The 27,993-nt window shown below is 38.0% G+C and overlaps 1 protein-coding gene across 1 annotated transcript; it reads left to right on the top strand.

Annotated features, from left to right (window-relative positions):
- The first annotated feature begins 267 nt into the window (after window positions 1-267).
- EMB2745 (Tetratricopeptide repeat (TPR)-like superfamily protein) lies at window positions 268-27,649 on the top strand. The gene is made up of 2 exons (XM_089460066.1): window positions 268-3,297; window positions 27,456-27,649. The coding sequence occupies exon 1, from the start codon at window positions 813-815 to the stop codon at window positions 3,102-3,104; it is 2,292 nt and encodes a 763-aa protein (XP_089316192.1). The 5' UTR covers window positions 268-812; the 3' UTR covers window positions 3,105-3,297; window positions 27,456-27,649.
- The last annotated feature ends 344 nt before the right edge of the window (window positions 27,650-27,993 follow it).

Below are 27,993 nucleotides of genomic sequence, written 5' to 3'. Positions count from 1 at the left end.
AACCACACTAATTGATTTGAAAAATGCCCACAAAAAATTTCTCATATAATTTCCAATAAAAAAAGCTCAACAATTAATTTGAATCATAAAAACTTAAATTCAAAAACCAAAATCTTATCAAAAATTTAAACTTAAGAAAGTGCAATACCTATCTTACCATAATCGAAATAACCTACCTCAACCCTCCATTCATCTCCTTCTACTTTGCCATGAGCAATTTTATTAACATTCACTACCCACTCATTACTATGAATAATTTCTTTCTTGCTTTCTCACATGTGTGGTCAGTTGATCACTTTCTTAGTCTCATTAGCAACGACCTCAAACTCCAATACAACACAACACACTAAATGTGAGGATGATTGCCTTGTCTCTTTTGATAAATCTGTAAGATGCTGAAGATTCATGCTCGATCATGTTTGTCCAGCCACAGGCTCATAGTGAAGAACAATTCAGAGAGCGAGCATGTTATATGATTGCAAGCTTTATCCGATGCTCAGGTTGGTTAATTTTTATATTATACTCGATATCGTATTTATTCAGACCCATCCAATTTTCCTGTTGGAATTTTTGGGCTTCTGCACTGCTCAACTGCCTGCTTACCTGTCTGGAGTTTCATCTGAGTATCTGTAGGTTTTTCATCCCGCAATTTTTACTTCACGCAATGCAATCTTAATTGTTTTGGTATTTGTGAGTTTATTCACACTGCTTGAAACAAGCACACTCTGTAATGCAATGAGAAGGCGATTCCCATTGCCTGCATTCAAGAAGAAACCCTCCCATGCATTGGCTTCTCTCTATCTCAGCTGAGGATGACATTGGTGTGTATAGCATTCACTAGCTATTCCACACAAGTCCAAACTCGCTCCCTTTCAAGGGAAGAGGAAGAAAAATTTGTAAATACCGCCTATAAACTACTCAAACGATATGGAATCTGTTACTCCCTTAACCAGTTATCTTACACATTAACTCCTGCCCTAGGTGCGAGGGTCTTGGAAAAGGTTCAGACCGATGCAAGGTTGGCCCATGGTTTTTTCAATTGGGCAGAGGACCAACAAGGTTTCGAACCAACCCTTCAATGGAGGTGTGTTATTATTCATATTTTGACCAAGGCTAGAATGTACGGCCCAGCACAATCTATCATGAAAAGCCTGATAATGAAGGAGGGGGATGGGTTTTCAGTGTTTGATGGATTGAAGGAAACCTATAAGGCTTGTAACTCAACGTCTGGTGTGTTCGATATGCTTGTTAAGTTATATTCCCATTTGGGAATGATCCTGAAAGCCAAGGAAATATTGGGTATGGCCAAAAGTTGTGGCTTCATGTCGGGTGTTTTGGCATATAATAGCCTTCTTGATGCGCTGTTTAAGTCCAAATATAGATATATGGCATGGGAGGTCTATGAAGAAATGATTAGGAGTGCGATATCTCCAAATATTTACACATATAACATCATGATCCGAGGTCTCTGTATCGAGGAAAAATTGGATAGGGCAATGCTATTTCTAGTTGAGATGAAGGATAAGGGTTGTTTCCCTAACGTGATTACTTTCAATACCCTAATCGATGGACATTCTAGACTTGGCAAGATCGACAAGTCTTATGAACTGCTAGGCTTGATGCAGATTCAAGGGTTGATGCCCAACATTGTAACTTACAATGCTCTCATCAATGGACATTGTAAGGAGGGCAAAGTGAAGGAGGCAGATGGGCTTTTAGATGAGATAGTACAGAGGGGTTTGACTCCAGATAATGTGACGTACAACACATTAATTGATGGATACTGCAAGGAAGGTGATATGCATGAGGCCCTTGTGCTGTATAATAAAATGGTAGAGAAAGGACTCCTCCCGGATGTGGTGACTTACACTGCACTAATCGATAGACTATGTAAAACTGGCAATTGGCAGAAAGCAAATGAATTTCTTAATAAAATGATGGAAAGAGGGTTGAAACCGGATGATATTACATATAACATGCTGATTGATGGATACTGCAAGCAGGGATATATGCAAGAGGCTCTTAATCTTCAAAAGGAAATGATGGATAAAGGCTTTGCTCTTTCTGTTGTGACATTCAACTCTCTTATTAACGGATTCTTTATGGAGGGCAACACAAGGGAAGCACAGAAGGTTTTTAAAGAAATGTTGGAAAATGGTTGGGCTCCAGACATGGTAACCTATAGTACACTCATTGATGGTTATTGCAAGGGAGGTAATATGCGTGAGGCATTCAGTTTGCTAGATGAACTCACCAGTAAAGGTCTTGCACCAGATGTTATTACTTACTCTGCTCTCATTCAAGGCCTCTGTAAGGCAAGAAGAGTAGAAGACGCTTGTAAGTTGTTTGAAAAAATGATTAAGGGTGGTTTAACTCCAGATCAGTTTACTTACACTACACTAATCAGTGGACACTGCAAAGAAGGACACATTCACATGGCATTTGAATTGCATGATGAGATGATTCAAAGAGGTTTGACACCTGATGTTGTTACTTATAGTGCACTCATTAATGGAATTAATAAGCATTGTAGGTCGAAGGAAGCAAACCGACTCTTGTTTAGAATGATATATGATGATCTGATTCCCAATGAGATTACTTATGATACTTTGATTGGATATTGCAAGGATATCAATATGGAGAGTAATGCGGCACTTATTAAAGGATTGTGCATGAAAGGCAAAATGATTGAAGCAGACAAAGTCTTTGAAATGATGATAGAGAAAAAATGGACACCTAATGATGTCGCCTATAATGTTCTTATCCATGGACATTGCAAAGAAGGCAATGTGCGCAAGGCTTTTAGTTTGTACAATGAAATGGTGCAAGTGGGTCTAAAGCCTAACATTGTTACTATCATTATACTTCTGAAAGGTCTTTGCAATGACGGAATGATCAAGGAATCAAATAATATTTTGCAGAATATTGTAAAAGGATGTTCAGCTTCTGATGCTGGTACACTGACAGCAATGATTGAAGTTAACAGTGAAGAAGGTAACATTCAGGAAATTGTAAGACTTCTTACTGAAATGGTGGATGATGGCCTTCTTCCGAATGTTATGAGCCCTCTGCTTGAAAGGCAGCATGAAGCTTCCTGCAATTAATTTCTGGAGTTGCACATTAAATGAAAAAAATTGTATCATTAATAAAAATCTGGAAGAAAAGTCAAAACAAAAGAAAGAAGGAAGCTTTTGGCAAAAAGACACGAGTAGCGAATGCTGGAAGCTGAAGATATACGATATTGTAAATCATGAGATACATCATACCATAATCAATGGTGTTATATTATTTGTACAGGTATGTCCTGAATTTCATGTTCTCATGTTTGTAGTTATGCTCTTCTAAATATACCACTGACATGACTAGAACTATTTCAGTTACAATTTTTTTAATTTGATAAATTCTGGAAAATAGTTTACAATAAGCTATGTAACACTTAGTTGTGACTGCTTTTTCCTGACATTTTATGAATCTGCATTTTAGATATGTTAGGTGTTCATTTGGATACACCTTTGGGTAGGAGAAAACCATTATTTATTTATTTATTTATTGAAAAACATGTCTAATAGATACAGAAAAGATTTATATCAGCAAAATAACAAGTGGAATGGTACATACAATGAACTGGTACCCTCTTTCTCGGCACTACAAAAGAGGAAATCAAATCAAATTAAGTTACTGTATCTCGAGGCATGACATCTTTAATACATAAAAAACCTTTGGCCAACAACTGCTTACATACCTCATCCCTCCAGAGGCTACAGAGCAGATACAAAAATGCCCTCATCATCAAAAACAGCCCTACGACAGATCTTCCAAGTGTAAACAGAACAGAGATCCTCAGACAGTGCCTAATATCAGTGAAAGAGAAGTGAACCAAATAGTTGCAGTGACCAAGTAGAGATGCTCGCCAGTGCATCCTACCCTGGAGAAGAACTGAATACTGATCTGGAATGTACTCACTCTTCGCAAATTGACAATCCCAGAACATGTGCTTCGTTGTTTCTTAACATTAAGACATAGACCATCAAAGAAACCACACTTTGTCAACCTGGCCTTGGAGGGGAGCCTTTGATAAATAATCAACCATGCGAAAACCCTCAGATTGTAGGATACTTGAACAGACCATGTGTTATGCAACCAACGAACCCACATGTCCTCCAGATCAAAGGAAACACAGTTAGTGTTGAGGACAGGGGCTAGCCCATGAAGTTGGTGTAAAATGGAGTACAACTTTTGAGAATCATACTGTTGAAGAGGTTGACCAAGGCTCCACCCCCAGTCCCGCCAAAAAGGGTCCAGCATGGCAACATTTTGGACATATCCCCCTAAGAGACGAGGCCAACAAACTTGGAAATTGCAGGTAGGTAGAAGGGAAGCAAAGTATGCTCTTAAGCCAAAGCGCACTGATCTTTCTAGGAGCACACTAATGAATCCCATAGATCTTGCCAAAAAAAAATGCCCTTCTTACTCAGTGATGAGCTTGGAAATGCGAGAGCTTTGCAACGTCTAGCTCTAAATAGATCATCTTGTCAAATTGCAACCCATGCTATTGACTCCCGAGCTGTCTAGAAACTTTTGAAGTTAAGCTAGCTTGAAACCTAGATGAGGTGGGGGGAAGAGATAATGTCACACAAGCCAAAGACCCCTTCAGCCTTGCGTACACGTTGAGCAATAACCAACTGATGCTACAGCAAGACCTAACAAAGGGCGGTAATCTCCAAGCCGCAAACCACCCATTTGGCAGCAATGATGCTTCCTCGGGTAGCCACATCCATCAACCCTATCCTCACCCATTCTTGGGTATGATAGACACGTCTCATGAGACCATAAGAAGTCCCCTCTCCCCATGATACCTCGACCACAACTATGATCACAAAATATGTTCTGCCTACATGTGGAGCAATAACCAACTGATGCTACAACAAGACCTAACAAAGGGCAGTAACCTCCAAGCAGCAAACCACCCATTTGGCAGCAATGATGCTTCCTTGGGTAGCCACATCCATCAACCCTAAGCCCACCTATCCTTGGGTATGATAGACATGTCCCATGAGACCATAACAAGTTCCCTCTCTCCATGATACCTCGACCACAAATATGATCGCAAAATATGTTCCAAGGGAAACAACTGAGCCTGAATAACAACCAACAAGATACATAGTCTTGCATCATCTACCCCTTCTACTATAGATCTGTAGGAACTAGATCCTTATGATCAACAAAAACCAAATACTTCATTATCCATATCTTAAGCTATACCGACATCCTAACCATATTGATCAAAAACATTGTTGCTTTTCAACAGGTATCAACATTCGTATTGTCACAATTGTGCATATAAATCCCTTTTAAGAGGTGTAATGGCAAAATTTGGTTTGGTACCCACCTAAGTCACCTGACATGGGGATTCGGGATTTGTAGGATATGGGGATTCGAAAGTCGGATTCAGACACGTTGACCCCCCGGAACAGGACACGTAGGATTCGTTATATATTATTTTATATATATATATATATATTAAAAACTAGATATTTCTTACACAAATTTTCATTAATGATACAAATTCATTGATTTCAAACATAGATCATCTAGATGGTAGTTTTATTGTTTACAAAGTAAGTTAGTAATAGTAACATTATAGAAATTAGCTTGCATACTACATACCAAATTCAAATACATCAACATGTCACATAAAATGATAAATCATGATTCATAAATGAAAGACAACTTATAGTTACAAGATAGTAAGATAAAGGCACTGACAACTGTAGTTTTCTCATTAAGTCATCAAATTAAAATGTGTTACATAGGTAGTGCAATGGCAATGCCGCAATGGCAAATAGAAATAGAAAATATAAAACAACTACAGGTATACAAGCCTCAAGGCGATAGGTAGCTGGAGCCCATGACTCATGAGTTAGCAATCCTCATAGTCATCATCAGAATCAGCGTCAATGTCCTCATCATCATGGTCACCACTACTCTCTTCTGCATTGTCCTCCTCCCCTGTATCCATAGTCGCCTCTGCATTTGCTGGTGTGGAGGATGACCCCTCGAAAATATCACCGTCATCAAATCTAACAGGCTCTAGCACTAGATCATTGAGATCCATGTTGGCCAATGCCAACTCAACATTGTTGTCCAGACCAATATCGTTAGGAAAGACATCCCGCATCTTTGTCTTTCCCCTCAACCACTCTTCCCTCTGCCTGTAAATAAGACGAAGGTTGGTGTGCACATACACCATTGTCTCTGCGCTAGACTGCTCAAGTCTGCTCTTCTTCACACTATACAAATTCCCATATGTGCTCCAATTCCTCTCGCAACAAGAGGATGAAGTCACTTGCGAGAGGAGCCTCATGGCTAACTACTGAAGAGGAGGGCTTGTTGCCCCATGATTTGCCCACCAAGAATAGGGCTTCTTAGTCCCCTTGTCTCTAATCACATCATAGCCCGCAAATCGACCAGTGCCAGTGGAAAACTCTGCAAAGGCATCCTCCACCTCATCAAGGGATGTTCTATCCTAGAAAACCTGCCTGAATGCATCTTTCCTCCCCTGTGAGATTTCACCATCCATGTGAGGAGGGAATCTGCGGGAAGGTCCACCATTCAGCCACTCATGGCTGTAGTATTTTGGGTTCAATGAGTGAGCCAAACAATGTAAAGGTGTGCAATTCTTGTCCCATTTGTTGACAAGAATATCCTATATAGTACCATAGAAGGCCTCTGGTGATGTCTCATACTCGGGGCATTCACTCTGTAGAATAATGCTCCTCACAGACTCAATCATGGAATCCCATCCCTCATAAACCTCTCCTAGGATGGGTTTGTCTGTATCTGCAAATCGAAGCAAAGAAATGATAGGGTCCATGATCTGAATAATTAGATCTACCCTCTCCCACCAAGCATCATCTAGCACTGTGTCCTTCACTCTTTTAGAGGCTACTTGATCTGTCTTTCTCCAAAAAGACCAAAACTCAAAAATAACCATGGCCCCAAGAGCGGTCTTGACATCCCTCAGCCTCTTCAACATCATGAATGAAGAGGCAAACCGTGTACCAACAATCTTCAACAATGATCGATTGCTGTAATCCTTGTAGATAGTGAGGGCATTTGTATGATTTTGCACAAAGTTATGGATATGTCGTGCATCCTCAATAATGTTACCAATCGAAAGCACATCAGAAGCAATGGATTTCAGTGCTAAGTTCAATGAATGGACAATGCAAGGTGTCCAAAACACTTGTGGATATTTAGGTTCCACAATCATGCCAGCAACCTTGCAAACAGGTGCATTATCTGTAATGATTTGCACACAAGGATCAACACCTACATCTTCAATAACTTTAATAAATAACTCACCCATAAATTGTGCATCCTTGTATTCTCCTAGTGTATTCACTGCTTTCAAGAAAATTGGACCATTCAAGGAAGACACCATGAAGTTGATGATTGGGTGTCATGTTGGACTTGTCTATCCATAAGAAACAATGCTAACCCCAGATGTTGGCCATGATGCTACAACAGGCTCAAGCATTTTTTGCACCTCTTTTTTTGCCCTCGTCAACAATGTGGTTCTAAGCTTCTCTGAACCAGGAGGTACATATCATGATGGAGACCCGTGAGTTAGAGCTCGACAGATCTCAATAAATAGAGGTGAGCGTGCAACATTAAATGATATGAAGTTTTTATAGAAAAAGAAGGCAATGGTGAGATCAAGCTCTTTGTGTTTCTCTTTTTGAAAAATCTTGTCCATTGGACCAAGTGTAATTGCTCTTCTTTTTGTTGCTTGTCCCCCAATAAAACTCTCAAATGGAAATTTGGTGGTGCCTTTCCTCAAAAATGGAAGGGGGTCTTCATTCTTGGTTTTTCTTGATTTTGCAACCACATTTTCCATACCAACAATGAACTCCTTTTCCATTTCTCTCCTCTTTTGTAAAGGAACAACTTTATAAGCTCCAATTCCACAACCTGGTAAAGCCAACGAATGTGCTTTCACACGGTAATATGTGCTTTTGAAAAAAATCTGGCAAAAGTTGCATCTCCATTGCACATTGCTTCCTCCCTTCCCCTTGGTGCTTGTCCCATCCTCTCTTGTGACATATTTCCACAAGGGATATTTCTCAATGTTGTCTTTAGGTCCTCCTCTTCCCTCAACATTACTTGCAGCAGACTCTGATGATATTGGGGGAGGAGGGGCATCTCCAATGGAGACATTCTTCCCCTTCCTTTGCCCCCTAACTGCTGCCCTTGATTGAGCCATGAATACTGTAAAAAAAAAAAAACAAAACATGCACAAATTTGTAAAAAAAAAATCATATACAAACTGTTGTAATAGAAATGCAAAAAAATAGAGATGAAATGCACTTACCTGGTGCTTGAATCTCCTTGCCGAACGCTCCACACCCTTAGCTCCTTGCTCCAAACCCTTAGCTCCTTGCCCACAACTCAATTTATGCAAAATTGAAAGAGAGAAATGGTAAAACAATGAAAGAACAGTGCCTTTTTTATGCCCCCGGGTTTCCTTTTTTGGGGATTCGGATCCCGAAATCGGGATGCATTGTGTCATAACGGGACATGTACGGGATTCGTACATGTCCCGTTAGGACACGACGTGTCCTCTTCTGGAATTCGAATCCCCAACGAATCGTGTCTGATTTGTGGGATTCGGACACGTGGCCTCTTTTCAGCGAATCCGGTTTCTTAGGTACCCACTATTAGGATTAATTATGGATTGATTGATGATTAGTCATGGTGGCATATAAACTCTTGCTTGAGAACATCTTATCATTAGGTTTCATTGACTGTACAACAATATAGTCATTGTCACTACTTTTGATGATTATTTTGATTGACTATAATAATAGTCTCTTCCTAACTTTTTTGATGGAAGCCTTCCTTGCTTCCTTTCCACACACGCATGCTTTATGATGGAAAGACCATATTGTCACATGTGTTGTTTGGAACAGATCTTGAGTTTTTTGATCCATCGACACATGCTTAACTCTCTTGGTGTGCTTGCTTGAAGCATTCTTGTCGATCCATGATGCTCTTGCCTTTAGTTATATTTGTCACATCACTTTCAACTTTAGCATGCTTTTGCCATCATCTTTTTCATTTCTTGCAGATTGCTTCTTAATAACATTTCTTTCAACATTTGTGCATATGCATCTTTAAAATTGTATTTTCTTTGTTGATTTGAAAGAGGCTCATGTGAAATTGTTTTGAAGGTTACAATTCTAAAGCAGGACTCTCTCTTCAAACTTGTGTTTGCTTCTCTGATTTTGAAGAGGTTTGTGTGAAGGTGTTTGGAAGGTATACTTCTATAGATGTGATCTTGATTGAGAGATTGTTAACACTTCATCATGGTTAGAATGTTGTCAATATTTTTCAAACTTGTGTTTGCTTCTCTGATTTTGGAAGGTGTTTGGAGGGTTATACTTCCATAGTTGTGCTCTTGATTAAGAGGTTGTTAACACTTCATCATGGTTAAAATGTTGTCAATGTTGGTCACCATTGTATGTAATAGTTAACCTAAGATTCATTGATGTTCATTTGTAGTGCTCTTGTATTTAAGACATCTTTCCCACATTGTTGACAAATGCCAATATTTGAATTTGCATACTCTTCTTGGGATGAAACAAGCTGTCATTAAAGGGGGATAATAGTAATGCCCCTTCCTTACCCCCAAGTTAAGCTTAAGGGGTAATGTTGGTTGATAAACTTGCTCGGGTTAGTGTCACTAACATCATCATCATCATCATCATAATACTATCTAATAATAATAAGCATAATATTTTTTTCTTTTTCTCTTTCCAAGAAAACCTCGCGAGATCCCCACCTCTTCGCCTAAATATCAATCCGAATAGAGAACATATCAACTACCAACCATAATAGTATTTGGTAACGTTGAGGGACTCGACTAAATTTATATTTGTGATGTATGTCCTCCTCTTTGGCAAATGCCTTGGGCAGATGGTTCAATTGATTGAGCTAACCCCTTGGGGTTTATATATATATATATATATATTTGGGTCTAGGCTAGTGGGTTAGCTCAATCAATTTGAATTGATATGTTTTAAGGTATAGATTGTTTAGAGGTCACAGTTTCAAGTTTTGTAGAGTCCCTTGGCTAGGAGTACATGTTGTCCTTTGATGACATTTTCCTTGGGTGCCATTCACGAAATGTGAGGAAGCGCCTAAAGGGTTTCCCCAAGGGAATTTTCCATGATATATATATATATCCTTCGAAGAAATATCTTTATATTCCATATGAGGAATATACATGTTTTGGTCCTCAAGGGACTATTAGCGAATATGGCTTGAAGCCATTACAAGGATACACTCATTATGAGATCAACATGTCACATGCGGGAAGTGAACCCAAGTGGGGAGGATAACAACATTTCTCCCAACCATCAAAGCTACATCTAATTCACACACACACACACTGTTGGGTCCCTATAATATTAGTGATTACCCCATTACTATTGTAGTTATACCCCTTATTAATATTGTTGTGCCCCTATTGCCCCCATATTGTTATTACTGTGCCCCATAGAATCCCTCTATTTTTGTTTTTGTGGCTTTATATTATTATTGTTAGGTCGGCTAGATTATATTGTGACTCCTTAGACTCCTATATATAGAAAGGAGGTTTTGTCATTTGAATCATCCAAGAATTGTTCATTTATGTAATGTAAAGGAGGTTGCCCCCTCGAAGAGGCTGAATTCTAAGGAGTTGACCTATCTTTTCTATCTTTTCTTGAGCTGGTTTCATAACATTTGGAATCAGAGCTTTGGATTCTAGGATTTCGCTGCTCCAAACAGGTCATCGTGGCATTTTCACAATAACTTTTTTTCTGTGACGTTTCAAAAGTCGCAAAAAAAACCCATTTGAGAAGAAATCGCGCTGAACCTTGGGTCCGAATTTCAGAGCTTTTCGCGCGATATTTGCGGAGATATGATCTGAGGAAGTTGGTCTTTTTGCAGACTCTTGAATTACATTCAAAACAGGTGACCTGGGCAAAATTGTCATAACTTTCTCTCTGGGGATTGGATTGAAATTTCGTAAGAAGGTACAGAAAGAGGACGGACTGTAGTTTCTTGTATGCATATTTCAGATCCAAAGGTCGAAACAGTGACTCGTGGCACGTCGTACAAGTTCGCTCTACTGAACTAGTCTATAAGCAAGTCACAGTGGGAGATTTCACATAACTCTTCCTTTGAGAATCCAATTTGGGTCAGACTTATGGCATTGGAAAGAGGACACAGAGGGCTACTACAGGTCACAAATTCAGAACTAGATGATCGGAAAGTACAGAGATACATCAGAGGCAATATCGAGCTCCTACAAAGTGAAAAAAGGTGTGTAGATTTTCTTAAATTTTTGCTTAAGCTTGGTTTGAAAATTTATTTTGAAGGAATTCAAAGGGCATAGTAGAGCATTATTATCGGTAACTGATGCCCCGAGGAAAGAAAATGCAAACACCTAGTAAGGAACCTGAAAGCTCTAGCATGACTCATGAAGAAGAGGAAGAAATGCAACATGATATATCAAAATTACAAGACCAAGTGCAACAACTGTCCCTTGCACAAAAAGGAACAGAATCTAAGATGGATGGTTTAAAGAAAGATGTATAAGCTAAGATGGATGGTTTAAAGAAAGGCGTAGAAGCTAAGATGGACTGTTTAAAGAAAGGCGTAGAAGCTAAGATGATTGACGTGGAAGCTAAGATGGATGATTTGAAAATAGATTTGAAGACAGACATGGACGAATTGAAGATAAATATGAATAAGTTGCTACAAGAAATGGTCCCTAAGGGTGAAAGGGTACTAAAGGAAACTCATGATGAGAACAAAAGAAATGTTAATCATGATTCTATAGACGCTAATGTTGGATCAAAAATTCACCATATTCCAAAAATCGATATGAGGAAGTTTGATGGCAAGGATCCTGCCACATGGATATTACAGATGGAGCAATTCTTTGATCTCAATAATGTGCAAAACACACAAAAGGTACGTATGACAACTTTATATTTGGAACCAAATCAGTTTGTATGGTATCAATGGCTTTGCTCTCGTAAACCATTTATCATTTGGGCAATTTTTACGGAAGAATTGATAGCACATTATGAGGATACAAAAAACAACACTTTTTTTAGCCAATTGATAAGTCTCAAACAAAAGGGTTCAATAATGGAGCACATTGAGGAGTTCCAAAAATTGAACATAAGGGTAAAAGATATTCCAGAGGAGCATAGGATTGATGTGTTCATAGGGTCTTTAAAGGATAATATCCAACATGATGTTCGCCTTTGGGAACCTGATTCATTAGAGAAGGCATTCAGGTTAGCAAGAAAAATGGAAAGCAAAATTATGGCAACTAGGAAGCATACCACTCACAACTATAAAGATGGAAGTGTTGTTGCCCCTAGTCTTCCACAACCTATAAGGTTGACACCACAACAATTGGAAGAAAAAAGAGCAAAAGGGCTTTGTTACAGTTGTGATAGCAAATACACTAAAGGTCATAAGTGTGCTGAGAAGAAATTATTCTACATAGATTGTGAAGAGGAAGAAGAAAATGAGCAAGAAAGGTCAAAAGAAGAGAATATACTCCAGGAACAAAGCCTAGATGAAGAACAAATAAATCCGACCATATCTTGTAATGCATTGGCGGGAATTACCACTCCTCAAACCATCAAGATAGAAGGACAAATCAAGAAGAAAAAGGTAATAGTGTTGATTGATTCAGGAAGCACCCACAATTTTATTCATTGTAAGGTAGCAAAAGAATTGAATTGCTTCCTATATCCAGCACCAGAGTGTCAAGTGATGATTGCAAATGGAGGAACAATAAATTGCTCTGGAAAGTGCCATTATATCAAGCTATCCATGGGAGAATATGTATTGACTAGCCCAATGCCTTCCATTCCAATGGGAGGTGCTGATGTTGTACTAGGAGTCCAATGGCTACAATCCCTGGGTACAATAGCTTTTAATTTTCAAGAACTTTTCATCAAATTTTCTTTGGAAGGAAAGGTATAAGGGGTATTGCAGGGAAACCAGGAAAGATAATCAGCTCTAATAGTATGAAAAAGCTTCTAAAAAAGGAGCAAAGAGGTGTAATTGCACAATTATGCTCGCTAGATGTTTCCACATCGGAATCATCTATTTCTCCAGATCTCCAAAAAGTCCTGGACAATCATTCCAAGGTATTTGAGACTCCCAAAGGTCTCCCACCTATGCGTGATCATGATCATGCTATTCATCTGATTCCAGGAAGTGTTCCTCCAAACATCAGGCCGTACAGATATCCCTATGTCCAAAAGAGTGAAATTGAACATATGGTTGCAGAAATGCTAGAGGCTGGTATAATTCAACCGAGTCAAAGTTCTTTCTCTGCTCCAGTAGTATTGGTGCACAAGAAGGATGGATCATGGCGCATGTGTCCGGATTATAGGGAGCTCAACAAGCTCACTATTAAAGATAAGTTCCCCATTCCTGTCATTGATGAATTACTGGATGAATTGCATGGATCAATTTACTTCACCAAGTTGGATCTTCGTTCAGGATATCATCAAATCAGAATGAAGACTGAAGACATTCCGAAAACAGCATTTAGAACTCATGAGGGTCATTATGAATTTTTGGTCATGCCTTTTGGCCTTACCAATGCACCTTCAACATTTCAAGGTTTGATGAATTCAATTTTCAAACCATTCCTTAGAAAATTTGTGTTAGTATTTTTTGATGATATACTAATCTACAACAAGTCTTGGAAGGATCATGTTGAACATGTTGACAGGGTGCTACAACTATTGAAGGAGAAACAATTATATGCAAAAAGATCCAAATGTTTCTTTGGAGTCCAGGAGGTGGAATATTTGGGTCATATTGTATCTCATGAAGGAGTTAAGGTAGACCCTAGCAAAATTAAAGCCATTAAGGAATGGGAAATCCCCACATCCATAAAGCATCTGCGAGGATTTCTCGGGTTGACAGGGTATTATCGCAAGTTTGTTAAGAATTATGGGAGAATAGCAGCACCTCTAACAACATTATTGAAGAAAGATGCATTTTCATGGACTCCGGAAGCAACAAAGGCCTTTGAACATCTTAAAGAGGCAATGTGCCAAGCACCGGTCTTAGCTACACCGGACTTCACAAAAACCTTTATTGTGGAATGTGATGCTTCAGGAAATGGAATTGGTGCTGTTCTAATGCAAGATGAAAGACCCATTGCTTTTGAAAGTCGTCCAATCAAGGGAAAGTTTTTAAGCAAAGCTATTTATGAGAAGGAAATGTTGGCAATACTCCATGCACTTAAGAAATGGCGACCCTACCTAATGGGAAGACACTTCAAGGTAAAAACAGATCATGATAGCCTTAAATACTTTTTAGAACAAAGATTATCCTCTGAAGAGCAACAAAAGTGGGTCACAAAGATGTTGGGTTATGACTTTGAAATCATCTACAAAAAAGGGAAGCAAAATGTGGTGGCAGATGCACTCTCAAGAAAGGATGAGGATGTGGAAGCATTGTTGTGCGCCATTTCTATTATCCAACCAGATTGGATAAATGAAGCAAGGGAGGAATGGAAGAATGACGAAGAAGTGTGGGCACTTATTCGAAAGTTACAACAAGATTCCAGTACGTCTGATACATTTAGCTGGCAAAATGATTCGTTATGGTACAAAGATCGCTTATACCTCTGTAAGAATTCCCAGCTAAAACAAAAGATTCTTATGGAATTGCACACTTCTCCCTTAGGAGGGCACTCAGGATTTTTAAAAACTTACCACAGGGTTAAGAAGGAATTTTTTTAGGAGGGCCTTAAATCAGATATTCAAAAGTTTGTGGCGGAATGTTTGGTTTGCCAACAAAATAAAGTTGAAACAATTAAGACACCGGGTCTATTACAACCTTTATCCATTCCAAGCCAACGTTGGGAGGAGGTTTCAATGGATTTTATCACAGTTTTACCCAAGTCTGAGGGAAAGAGTGTCATCATGGTGGTAGTTGACAGACTTACCAAGTATGCACATTTTTGTGCATTATCACATCCATTTAAAGCCAATACAGTTTCTACTGCATTTATGGAAACAATTCAAAAGCTACATGGAAACCCAAAGATTATTGTAAGTGACAGAGATCCCATTTTCACTGGAAATTTTTGGACAGAATTATTTTCTTGTCTTGGTACTCAGTTAGCTCATAGCTCATCTTATCATCCTCAATCTGATGGGCAAACTGAGATAGTAAACAAATGTTTGGAAGGATATCTTCGTTGCTTTGTATCTGATAAACAGACACAATGGGTCAAATGGTTGCCTCTGGTTGAATGGTGGTATAACACTTCCTTCCATACAACAACAAAAATGACCCCATTTATGGCACTTTATGGGTATCAACCACCATCCATCACATCATATTTAAGAGAAAATTCTAAGGTTCAGGCAGTGGAACATCACATCGAACATCAACAACAAGTCCTCCAACTCTTAAAGGATAACCTCGTGTTGGCACAGAATAGAATGAAACAACAGGCAGATCAACATCGCAGTGAAAGAAGTTTTGATGTAGGTGATTGGGTATTCCTACGGCTACAACCATATAAGCAAATGTCCCTCAAGCAAGCTAAGAAGGATAATAAATTATCACCAAAGTATTATGGTCCGTACAAGGTGTTGCAAAAGATTGGTACTATGGCATACAAATTGGAGCTTCCTGCAGCTTCTTGATTGCACCCAGTTTTCCATGTTTCATGTTTAAAGAAGGTTATAGGCGACAAGCTCCCAGTTTAAACAATATTGCCAGAACTTGACGAGGAAGGAAAAATTATATTGGAACCGGAAGCAGTCACAGAAACAAGAACTCGACAGCTACGAAATCGTTCAATTTCAGAGTATCTTATCAAGTGGAAGAACTTATCCGCTGAAGATTCCACATGGGAGGATGAGAATTTTATGCAGAAGTATCCAGAACTACTCAAGCGTTGAGGACATCACTTTTTTGAAGGAGAGGGGCATGTTGGGTCCCTATAATACTAGTGATTACCCCATTACTATTGTAGTTATACCCTTATTAATATTGTTGTGCCCCTATTGCCCCCATATTGTTATTACTGTGCCCCATAGAATCCCTCTATTTTTATTTTTGTGGTTTTATATTGTTATTGTTAGGTTCGCTGGATTATATTGTGACTCTTTAGACTCCTATATATAGAAAGGAGGTTTTGTCATTTGAATCATCCAAGAATTGTTCATTTATGTAATGTAAAGGAGGTTGCCCCCTCGAAGAGGCTGAATTCTAAGGCGTTGACCTATCTTTTCTATCTTTTCTTGAGCTGGTTTCATAACACACACACACACAGACATACACATATTAGTTTTTTACCAAGTTACAAACCCTAGGGGAACTCTCGAGTGCTTTGCTTCATTTCGAGGATGGTACCTAGGGTAAACCCTAGAATCTTCAGGGCACAAAATAGGTCAACAACAAGGCTCAGAGCCATTACAACCTAAGTAACTGGATTTGTTAGGGAGGGGCCACGTGTCCGAATCTGGCGCGTCGGACACGATTCGCCCAAAAAACGTGTCCAAAAAGCATGACACGTCGAATCCTATCAGGACACGTCGAATCCCAAGCGTGTCCCGAAAATTGCCAACGTGTCCCGATTTTTGACTGCGTGTTCTGTTGTCCAGGACTCGTTTAGCGGAAAAGTGACTCCCGCAGGTTAGAAAAGGCCGCATTTGCTCATTACAGTCACGCTGTTTATCATTTGGCAAGCATTGTTTGAGCTGTTTGTGAGTGGAGAAGGGTTTGGAGCAAGGAGCTAAGGGAGTAGAGCGTTCGGCAAGGAGATTCAAGCACCAGGTAAGTGCATTTCAGCTCCATTTTTTTGCATTTCTTATTCTATTACAGCAGTTTGTATATGATTTTTTGTTTACAAATTTGTGCATGTTTTGTTCATTTCTTTTACAGTATTCATGGCTCAATCAAAGGCAGCAGTTAGGGGGCAAAGGAAGGGCAAGAATGTCTCCATTGGAGATGCCCCTCCTCCCCCAATATCATCAGAGTTTGTTGCAAGTAATGTTGAGGAAGAGTACCACCTAAAGACAACACTGATAAATATCCATTGTGGAAATATGTCACAAGAGAGGATGGGACAAACACCAAGGGAAAGGGAGGAGGCAATGTGCAATGGAGATGCAACTTTTGTCACATTTCTTTCAAAAGCACATATTACCGTGTGAAAGCACATTTGTTGGCTTTACCGGGTTGTGGGATTGGAGCTTGTAAAGTTGTTTCTTTACAAAAGAGAAAAGAATTGGAAAAGGAGTCCATTGTTGGTATGGAAAATGTGGCTTCAAAATCAAGAAAACCCAAGAATGAAGACCCCCTTCCATTTTTGAGGAAAGCCACCACCAAATTTCCATTTGAGAGTTCTACTTCTACTGGGGGACAAGCAGCAAAAAGAAGAGCACTTGGTCCAATGGACAAGATTTTCCAAAAAGAGAGACGGGAAGAGCTTGATCTCACCATTGCCTTCTTCTTCTATCAAAACTTCATATCATTTAATGTTGCACGCTCACCTCTATTTATTGAGATGTGCCGAGCTCTAACTCAAGGGTTAGCATGCTCCACCTGGGTCAGAGAAGCTGAGAACCACATTGTCGACGAAGGCAAGAAAAGAGGTGCAAAAAATGCTTGAGCCTATTGTAGCATCATGGCCAACATCTGGGGTTAGCATTGTTTCTGATGGATGGACAGATCCAGCACGACACCCAATCATCAACTTCATGGTGTCTTCCTTGAGTGGTCCAGTTTTCATGAAAGCAGTGGATACACTTGGAGAATACAAGGATGCACAATTTATTGGTGACTTATTTATTAAGTTATTGAAGATGTAGGTGTTGATTCTTGTGTGCAAATCATTACAGATAATGCACCTGTTTGCAAGGCTGCTGGCATGATTGTGGAAACTAAATATCCACAAGTGTTTTGGACACCTTGCATTGTCCATTCATTGAACTTAGCACTGAAATCCATTGCTTCTGATGTGCTTTGGATTGGAAGCATTATTGAGGATGCAAGACATATCCGCAACTTTGTGCAAAATCATACAAATGCCCTCACTATCTACAGGGAGTACACCAATCTATCATTGTTGAAGATTGCTGATACACGGTTTGCCTCTTCATTCATGATGTTGAAGAGGTTGAGGGAGGTCTAGACCGCTCTTGGGTCCATGGTTATTTATGAGTTTTGGTCTTTTTGGAGAAAGACAGATCAGGCAGCCTTTAAAAGAGTGAAGGACACAGTGCTAGATGATGCTTGGTGGGAGAGGGTAGATCTAATTATTCGGATCATGGACCCTCTCATTTCTTCTCTTCGATTTGTAGATACAGACAAACCCATCCTAGGAGAGGTTTATGAGGGATGGGATTCCATGATTGAGTCTGTGAGGAGCATTATTCTACAGAGTGAGTGCCCGGAGTATGAGACATGACCAGAGGCCTTCTGTGATACTATACAGAATATTCTTGTCAGCAGATGGGACAAGAATTATACACCTTTACATTTTTTGGCTCACTCATTGAACCCCAAATACTACAGCCATGAGTGGCTAAATGGTGGACCTTCCCGCAGATTCCCTCCTCACATGGATGGTGAAATCTCATAGGGGAGGAAAGAGGCATTCAGGCGGATTTTTCAGGATACTGCATTGCTTGATGAGGTGGAGGATGCCTTTGCAGAGTTTTCCACTGGCAGTGGTCGATTTGGAGGTTATGATGTGATTAGAGACAGGGGGGCTAAGAAGCCCTATTCTTGGTGGGCAAATCATGGGGCAACAAGCCCTCCTCTTCAACAGTTAGCCACGAAGCTCCTCTCTCAGGTGACTTCATCCTATTGTTGCGAGAGGAATTGGAGCACATATGGGAATTTATATAGTGTGAAGAAGAGCAGGCTTGAGCAGTCTAGGGCAGAGACAATGGTGTATGTGCACACCAACCTTCGTCTTATTTACAGGCAGAGGGAAGAGTGGTTGAGGGGAAAGACAAAGATGTGGGATGTCTTTCCTGATGATATGGGTCTGGACACTAGTGTTGAGTTGGCATTGGCCAACATGGAGCTCAATGATCCAGTGCTAGAGCCTGTTAGATTTGATGACTTAGAGGGGTCATCCTCCACACCAGTCGATGCAGAGGCGACTATGGATACAGGGGAGGAGGAGGATGTAGAGGAAGCAGTGGGGACCATGATGATGAGGACATTGATGCTGATTCTGATGCTGATGATGAGGATTGATGCCTTGAGGCTTGTATACCGGTATTTGTTTTATATTTTCTATTTCTATTTGCCATTGGCATTGCACCAACACTACCTATGTAACACATTTTGATTTGATGACTTAATGAGAAAACTACAGTTGTCAGTGTGTTTATTTTACTATCTTGTAGCTGTAAGTTGTCTTTCAGTTATGTATTATGAATCATGATTTATCATTTATGTGACCACTAACATGTATTTGAATTTTGTATGTACTATGCATGCTATAGATGAAGATCTATGTTTGAAATCAATAAATTTGTATCATTAATTAAAATTTGTGTAAGAAATATCTAATTTTTATATATATATATATATATATATATATATATATTTTAATAAAATGATATATAACGAATCCTACGTGTCCTGTTTCGGGAGGTCAACGCGTCCGAATCCTACACTACCCCGAATCCCCGTGTCAGGTGACTTAGATTACAACAATATACTCAATATGAGCTCAACGCATCACTCGTGGGAATTGAACCTAGGTGGGGAGGATAACAATCATCCCTCCCACCCACTGAAGATAAACCCAATTGACACACGCACGAGCACACAGACATTTGGGGTGTGACTGAAAGGTAACAACCCATTTCTGTATTGTATTATATATTGGGCCTTGTGGCCTTTGTACTAGTCACTACGAACATTGTGCTTATTCTATTTTATTTTGTGAAATATAGTTCTTGCGGATACCCACTAGGCACTTCCCCATTTCGAGAATGGTACCTAGGGTAATCTAGATTTTGCAAAAGCTTAAGGCTTTGGTAACACATTCCTCAAGGTCATTATAACAATATACTCAATACTAGCTCAACATGTCACTTGTGGAGATTGAACCTGCACAGGGAGGATAACACTCCCTTCTCACGACTGCTTGGGCTAGACCCATTTGACAATTGTGCTTATTTTATATTTTCTTTCCAGAGAATAGAAGATGACGTGATTTCTGATGTGTGGAGTTAAAAATATTAAGATCCTAATTTGAACTTATAAAATCCAACATAAATATATTTATTATTATATTATACAATAATAATTTTATCAAAATATAATATTATATAGTAATATATATTTAGCGTTGTGATTGAAAGGCTATGATTCTTTTCCATATTTTATTATATATTGGGCCTTGTGCCCTTTGTATTATTCACCTTGGCCATTGTGTTTATTGTATATTCGATTTTGAGAGCACATCGTGTGTCCTTCATTTTGTTGTGTGGAGTTAATGTTTTTAAATTATAATTACAGACCCCAACACTAAAATCCATTAAATCTAAACTTTACTGACACTGTTCATCCATTTACAAGATGGAAACTTGCATGTATTGATGCCTTATAGGTAATTCCACCCATTTTACCATTTTTTTTTCATCTTGGGACTTTTAAATTTTTTTTTTGGTCGCCACCCAAGGAATGATTGCCTTATTAGTTGGTGAAGACAATAATTCCTTGGCAACATACAATGGGCAGAAATAAACTATCTTTTATATTTAAAAATGTATTTCAAAACAAAATAGAACATATGTGTTGTCTGAATTCGATAAACAACGCCCTGATGAAAACCAAGAAGAAATAAAACCAATGAGTAGCTAATGCCTTACATCCTTGTATAAGAATCTACACTATATGTAGTATTTGTTCTCTGTTACATATATATATCTTTTATACAGAGGAAGAACTTCAATGTTTTAGAAGGCTAAGAAAAGTTTTGAAACAAACAACACATCAAGGCAAAAAGGAGTTTGTAAGAGAAAAAAGGTGATCATTGGAACAATAGAACACAATCAAAAGCTCAATGGGAATAATGAAGATGCAGCAAATGAAGCACATCAAGGAAAAAGATAATTTCAAAAAAAGAACAACTCTGAAACAAAGAGAAAATACGGAAAAATAATTTTTTGAAACAAAAATGCTGTCAACTGTTAAGATCCATAAGAGAGAGAGTGAAAGATCAAATGAAACCACCAACACACCCTAAAACCTCCAATAAATGGAGAAAATAGGAGCACTAGGGCAACACACTACTTAGAGAGAAAAGATGCCCTAGCAAAAGTGTGTTAGAGAGAGAAATATGTGATAATTGCCATTACAACCTGGGAACAACAGTGCTAATGCTGATCATTAGTGTGCTAGAGAGAGAATAACTAGTTACAAGAGAGAAATCAACCCATGAATAAGACAGAACTCCAAAGATGTGGGTGCCCTTATGTGAATTTTTCACTATTGCAGCAACTGGAGAATATTTTTTTAACTGAATATTATTATGTGGACTTTATTTGTTGTTACGGTAAACAATGAATAAAATCACCACTACAATTTTCACCAAAAATAAAATGCACTGCAGAAATAAAATTGGAACTGAAAAAAATAAAGTACACACAAAAAATAAATTTACACAGTTATTTTTGGACAAATTTTCCTGGAAAAACCCAATTTGGGAAAACCAATGCAACAGATGAGTGTTTTATTATTCTTATTCAGTAACAAAATTTGAGTACAATGTCCGGATGCCAAATTGACAATCCTCTCTTGAGAAATCACTGGCAAAATGTTTGAGAGGATTTTCTCGCTCTCTTTCCACAAGCAATCCTGGCCTAATATTACCCCACAATCAACTCCCAAACTGCCCTATGTCAACCTCTACGCAGACACTGTGTAGGTTGAACTCACATTGCCTAGAATAGTTGTTATCTGCCTATGATCATTGTGTCTGCCATTGAGAAGGATTTGTTGGTCCTTTGGAAGAATTTTCCCAAGATTCAACTCCTGAATCGATCTCTCCTCTTGTCAAATCAAACTGCCTCCTTGAGGCTCTACGTGTAGCCTCTCCGTGGAATACTCGACCTTTCTCAACTGACTCTTCTGGCATTGGAAAAATCCACCAGAATCACTCAGCTGCTGCTCCTAATTCTCTGCTACTTGATCTCTTGCTCGAATTCTTCCTAACACTGAATCTTTTCTCTTTGGGAAATTCAATCTACCTAGATCTCCCTCTTACTCGAGGTATCTATCTCCATCCCAACGCCCTGCTCTTATAATCTCTTGTTGGTGAACTAACTGCCATGATTAGATCCCCATAAACGACTAAGATCATATCAAACTCAATCCTTGTGAGTTTCTAGAGCATTTTCAATTTTCTCAATTAATTCCCTTTAATTAATTAATTTCCCTAATTTAGACTTAGGCTTTTTTAAACTATCAATCAATTAATTTAATTGAGCTATCTCTAGGTGTTTTCTCCCAAAACCTTTTCTGGGTTTTGGAGATCTTGTGTTTCTTAGCCTCTCTGACCAAAGTCAAGACTAAGACACCTGTTTGATGTTACAAAAACTAAGACTCCCTCTTAGCGACGAAGGTGTTCTCTCCCATAAGATTTTCTCTCATGCTGCTGATCTATGTCAATTGTGAAAACCTGCCACTGCCCACCAAGCCACTGCGCATACTTTGATTCATCTTCCACTTTGTAGTTGAACCATGCTGCATCGACGTTGCTGTTCACACTGTACTATACTACCCTATACTGCTACCAACACTGCTCTGTGCTGTAATTGATCTCATGTTGTTATTGCGCCTGTAACTACTGCAACTGAGAACCAACTCCGAATCAACTGTGTCAATGTAGTGGCTCTGCAATTATCTCTTGAGTCTCTGACTGCAACTATTCTCTGCATTGTCTACTGAGTGTTTTTTTGCGCCCTGACTAGTTTTGCGCCCCTTAATAACTGACTGCAACTAGTCTCTGCAGCTGTCCACTCAAGATCTGACTGCGCCATACTGACACTAATCCATTTGCTACTGAAACTGCGGGTCCTTGTGTTGAGAAATCTAGGGCAGCAAGATTAGGTGATTTCTCTTCCTTTGATAACTACTTGTGATGTTCTTTTTCTTAACTTGATGTACTTGTTATTAGCTTTTTCTTTTACTTTATTATAATTATGTTCCTATCATCAAACAACTACCAAACTATGAAGATCAAAGAGACAAGAGGACACAAAATATAGGCTGTTAGCTAGGGCCAAAACCTATTCTCTTGAGAGGAAGATCCATAAGAATTCTTCTCTTCTTATAAAATTTTCAGACGACGAATTCCAAGACCTAAGTGTTGAAGAATGTAACTAGGTTCGGTCCTCTTCTCTTGAGAGGAAGATCGACAAGAATTCTTCTCTTCTTATAGAATCTTCAAACGACGAATTCCAAGACCTAAGTGTTGAAGAATGTAATTAGGTTCGGTCTTCATAATTGTACTTAAGTCAAAATGTAATATATTTGTCAAAAGAAAGAAAAAAGAATTTTATTATTAATTGAATTGACTTGTTAAAGCATGGGTTTCATGCTTGGGTCAATTGTCTTAGGTCAAGCCTCCACTGTAGGCTTTAGGTTGTAGTCAAAATCAATATTTGTTTGGTCAAAGACTTCTCCATCAAAGCCTCCTTGCTGTTAGCCTCTAAAAGAATCATCACCAAGTCGACTTCCCTCAATGAACCCATGTCGCCTAACCTTATAAAGACACTTCTTTTTTTGAACCCATGTCAGCGTAACCTTATAAAGACACTTCTCTTCCTGAACTCATGTCGACTCATTTATGATGGACAAACAATTATATATATAAGTGTTGGGTCAATTTACTATGTAAACTAACACAATTGTTTAATTATCAATCCGGGCTTGTAAGCTTGGAAGCATGTCCAAAATATATGGATTTTAGTTGTAGTCAATTTTAGAAGATGAGATATAAAGATTGAAAGAAATGCATATTACAAATATAAAATCTAATTAAGTAATTCCTGATTCATTTATGTAATATGTTAACTTAGGAGAACTAGGTTGTCCTTCCCTACAATACTATTTTCATGAAGAGAAACTAAACACCTGATTAACAACAGTTTATGATGCATAAAGAGTAAAAGAAGAGGCTCCTAACTGAGGAGGTCCATGTTGTCTTTCTTCACAATTTCATTCATCATTGTTACCATTGTATTTAAGACTAGGAATTTAGAAAAAAAAATGAAATGGATTTTAGTTTTTGTTCTTATATCAGATAGAAGGAGAGTTTAACTTAAACACTGGTTTGTCCCTTCATATGTAGATTAGAAGTAAACCAAGATTTATCAGCAAACATAATAAATTCTTATTCATCTAATTAATTGAACAAATCTGAAGCAAAACTAGTTTATGAAAATTAAGCTAAATTAACCATGAAGTGTACTTAGCTTGGTGTGGAGTCTCTCCATCCTTGCCTTGCACACTTGAAGAAATTACCAGTTACTGCAAACTTAGTCAATCATCCACAACATTGAATAGCAAAAAGAAGATAGAACTAGTTCCTCAAATTAACTCACAATATTCAGAAGTCTCAATATGAAATTATACAAGTTCTCCATGTTCATGCCTTCAATGTTCTTGGCTTAAATAGAAAAATATGAAATAGACTTAACTAAAATGTCTCTAACAACTATCTCTATCCTTATCCTATCTATCCGGGTCGAGCTCATCCATCCAATCACTCAAAATCTGGAAAATTCCATAAAATTCTAAATGTGGCCTATTTCCTAGGGATTTTTTAAATGACTGGTCCTGTTTGATCAGCGTTGACCGGGTCTGTTTAAGCTCGGTTTGACCGAACCAATAGGTACACGTCCATTCTCAGTTCCCAAACTTTCTAGAAATGTGCTTAGTTCGTGCCCAAGTGTCTTGCAAGTATGACACCAATGAAGCCATTACGAGAATTTCAGTCCTGTACAAAAATGCATTTAAAATCCAATTTTTGTGAAAACATCTAAAAATTGCAAAACGTAATTTATATAACTGGATATACATAAATTGGTCAAAATAGGGTGTATATGGATGGTAAATAGATGGATAATATGGAAATTAAGTGTACTTAATTAAGAAAAATTGGATAAAAAACGAGGGCCAACATCTTTCCCTTGTTGATGTACAAGCATGTCCTCATGCTTGTTTCTTTCTCTTGGACCTTCTGAGCTTTGATGTAGACACTGTACCTGATCCAGATGCCTCCTGCTGTGCTGCTTGCAGTAGACAGTCAATTTTTTTGTACTGCTCTCTCTTGTAGATTGTAGCCATGACTTTTTGTCTTTCATACTTACTTCCATGAGTTTTTGTCTTTAAGCCACCTGAAAGCTTGCCAAGAAAGAAGCTTATTCTTTATTTTTAGTTTTCCAACTTCTTCATTTAGCTTTTCATTTTTCTTGATCAATTTTGCATTGTTTTTCTTGTATGTTTTGTTTTCTTTCTTCAAATGCCTCTCTAGAATTCTGCGTATTTCCAATTGATTTGTTAACTCTTTTATTTTGCTAAGGTGCAGCTCTTTCTTTTCTTCTCATGTCTTTAGCAAATGAAGTGGCTTCAACATTATCAAAGTATGAATCTCTTTCCAATGTCTTTTCATAGCCTTCTTTTTGCAATTTCTTAATGATTTCATCAACTTGTTTTTCTGTGAAAGGTGTTTCAACAATTTGTACTTTAGGGTCTTTCTTTTACTACTTGTTTCTTTGTATGTATCAAAATAAAAAACTCTGTGTTTTCACATACAACCATGCATGAGGAAATTGCTCTATTACCTGATCTGGAAGTGATTTTGTGGATATTTCTAAGATAATTTGAGTTCCTGTGTTAGACAACGCCATTTCAATCAGAAATCTCCTTCGATATTTCCAAAGATTCATTCATTAAATCAATGGCAAACACGTTTTTAATGGTGGCAAACACTCAGGTTTTTCAATTGAAGTTTAACTCATTTTTAACATGACATATTTCAAAACTTAACACAAGTTCCTTCCCTTGAAATTCGTTCAGCAATTTATGGCAATCTGGAGGCGATCTCTTACTTTTTTTTTGCAGGATTTCTGGAGTCTATTGGAGCGCTCAATGAATCTAAACGCTGAGAAAATCTCGGTCCTCTATCTTCTCGAAAACTGATGTCTTTTTCCTTCCACGGCTGCCTATATATTTTACGTTTCTTCCTCTGTTCAGGGTTCTTGCTTTACGCAACCCTCTCTCTTCCTTGTTTGTGTTTTTCTACTTATCTCTCCTTATGAGGGTGCTGTATGCGTGCACATGAATGCACAACGTTGGCTATGATGGTGGATGAAACGTTTAACACAGAGCTTGGTTTTCATTTACACAGTGAGCAATAGCAGTAGTTTACACAATGTTTGAAAGCATTTGTTTGAAGGCGTTTGACTGTTTCACCATTCCAACACACTCTGAATTGCGTACTTTTGGCTGCTCATGTGTCCATTTGACAACGTTTCTCTTTGTCCTTTCCTCCACGGTGTATATGCCTGTTTTATTACCGTAATTCCTCATCACCCACATTGTTAGAAAACTCATTTTTCGTTCATGCCTTAACTTTCCATTGTATGCCTATTTAATCATTTGGTTGTTCAATCTGTTTTTGAAATGATATATATATATATATGTATGTGCCTTTTTCATTGTTTATAGTTTTGCCTTCATACATATTTGTAATGATATATATACCATTTTTGACATAATATATATGTGCGCCTTCAACATTTGTCATGATTTCTTATATGCATATTTTTTAATGATATATATATATATATATATATATATATATATATATATTTTGATTTTGAAATGGCCATTGGATAGGTCATTTTGAAATAAAAAACTTTTGATAATGAAACTAACCCTTGTGGTTTGTATAGGCAACAAAAGAATTTCTTAAGGGCAAAAATAGTACTTAATTTTGGATCAAAATGCTTATAGGGTAATGTAGGGATATATGGATTAATGTAGATGAATGTAGGTTAAATGAAAGGTATGGTAGGATATAGGTAAAATGTAATAGAATGCATATCAAACATTAAATTAATCTTAACAACTTCTAGATTAAAAAAAAAATTGAAATTTTAAGAGCAAATTTTTCACTTATTGTACTTGTACTCCCACAAAAAATTTGATGTCAATGATGTCTTTCGGTCAAATGATGGTCGATCATGTTTTTATTATCATAACAATGGCTCTTCCAGGATATATTGAAATGTAGAGACTTATTTATGCTTCATGTTTTCACATCTGACATTGATTCAGGGTTTTTGAATGTTGATGTTGTTCAGGTCCCTTCTGCAGTTTGTAATTGATGTTTCAGGTCCCTTCTGACATGTATTTTTCAACAATATTTTACGTTGCTTCTGTCATATAATAAAGGTCCCTTCTGCATAATGATATCTTAGGTCTCTTCTGCACAATATTTTCAATGATGTATCAGGTCTTTTCTGACATATAATTCAGGGTCCTTCTGCAATTCAACTGCTCAAACTATTTGCATAGTTTTATTACAAACTTCCCCCTTTCTTATGTTAAGACTTGTTCTCAAGTCTTGCATTTCTTAGAGGATTATTTTTGCAAAATCAAACACAAGTAAGAGTAAAACAAGGTAAATAATTCATATAGGCCAAACAGGTTGGTTTTCCGATATGAATTCGAGTTTGTATTGTGCTAGTTTCCTGGATTTTCACAACCAATTTTTTTTTGTTTTGTTTTTTGTTTTCTCTGGGTGGAGGTGGTATAATGATGTAGGGAGGTATGGAAAATTTATGAAAGTATCATAGGTTGAAATCATGATTTGGACTTCAAGATGATAGATATGAAGGA

Source organism: Pinus tabuliformis, chromosome 7, assembly GCF_031772625.1.
Source record: "Pinus tabuliformis cultivar Carrire ecotype Pingquan chromosome 7, CPIR1, whole genome shotgun sequence".
NCBI lineage: Eukaryota > Viridiplantae > Streptophyta > Pinopsida > Pinales > Pinaceae > Pinus > Pinus tabuliformis.
This window is presented reverse-complemented; position numbering and strand designations above follow the sequence as displayed.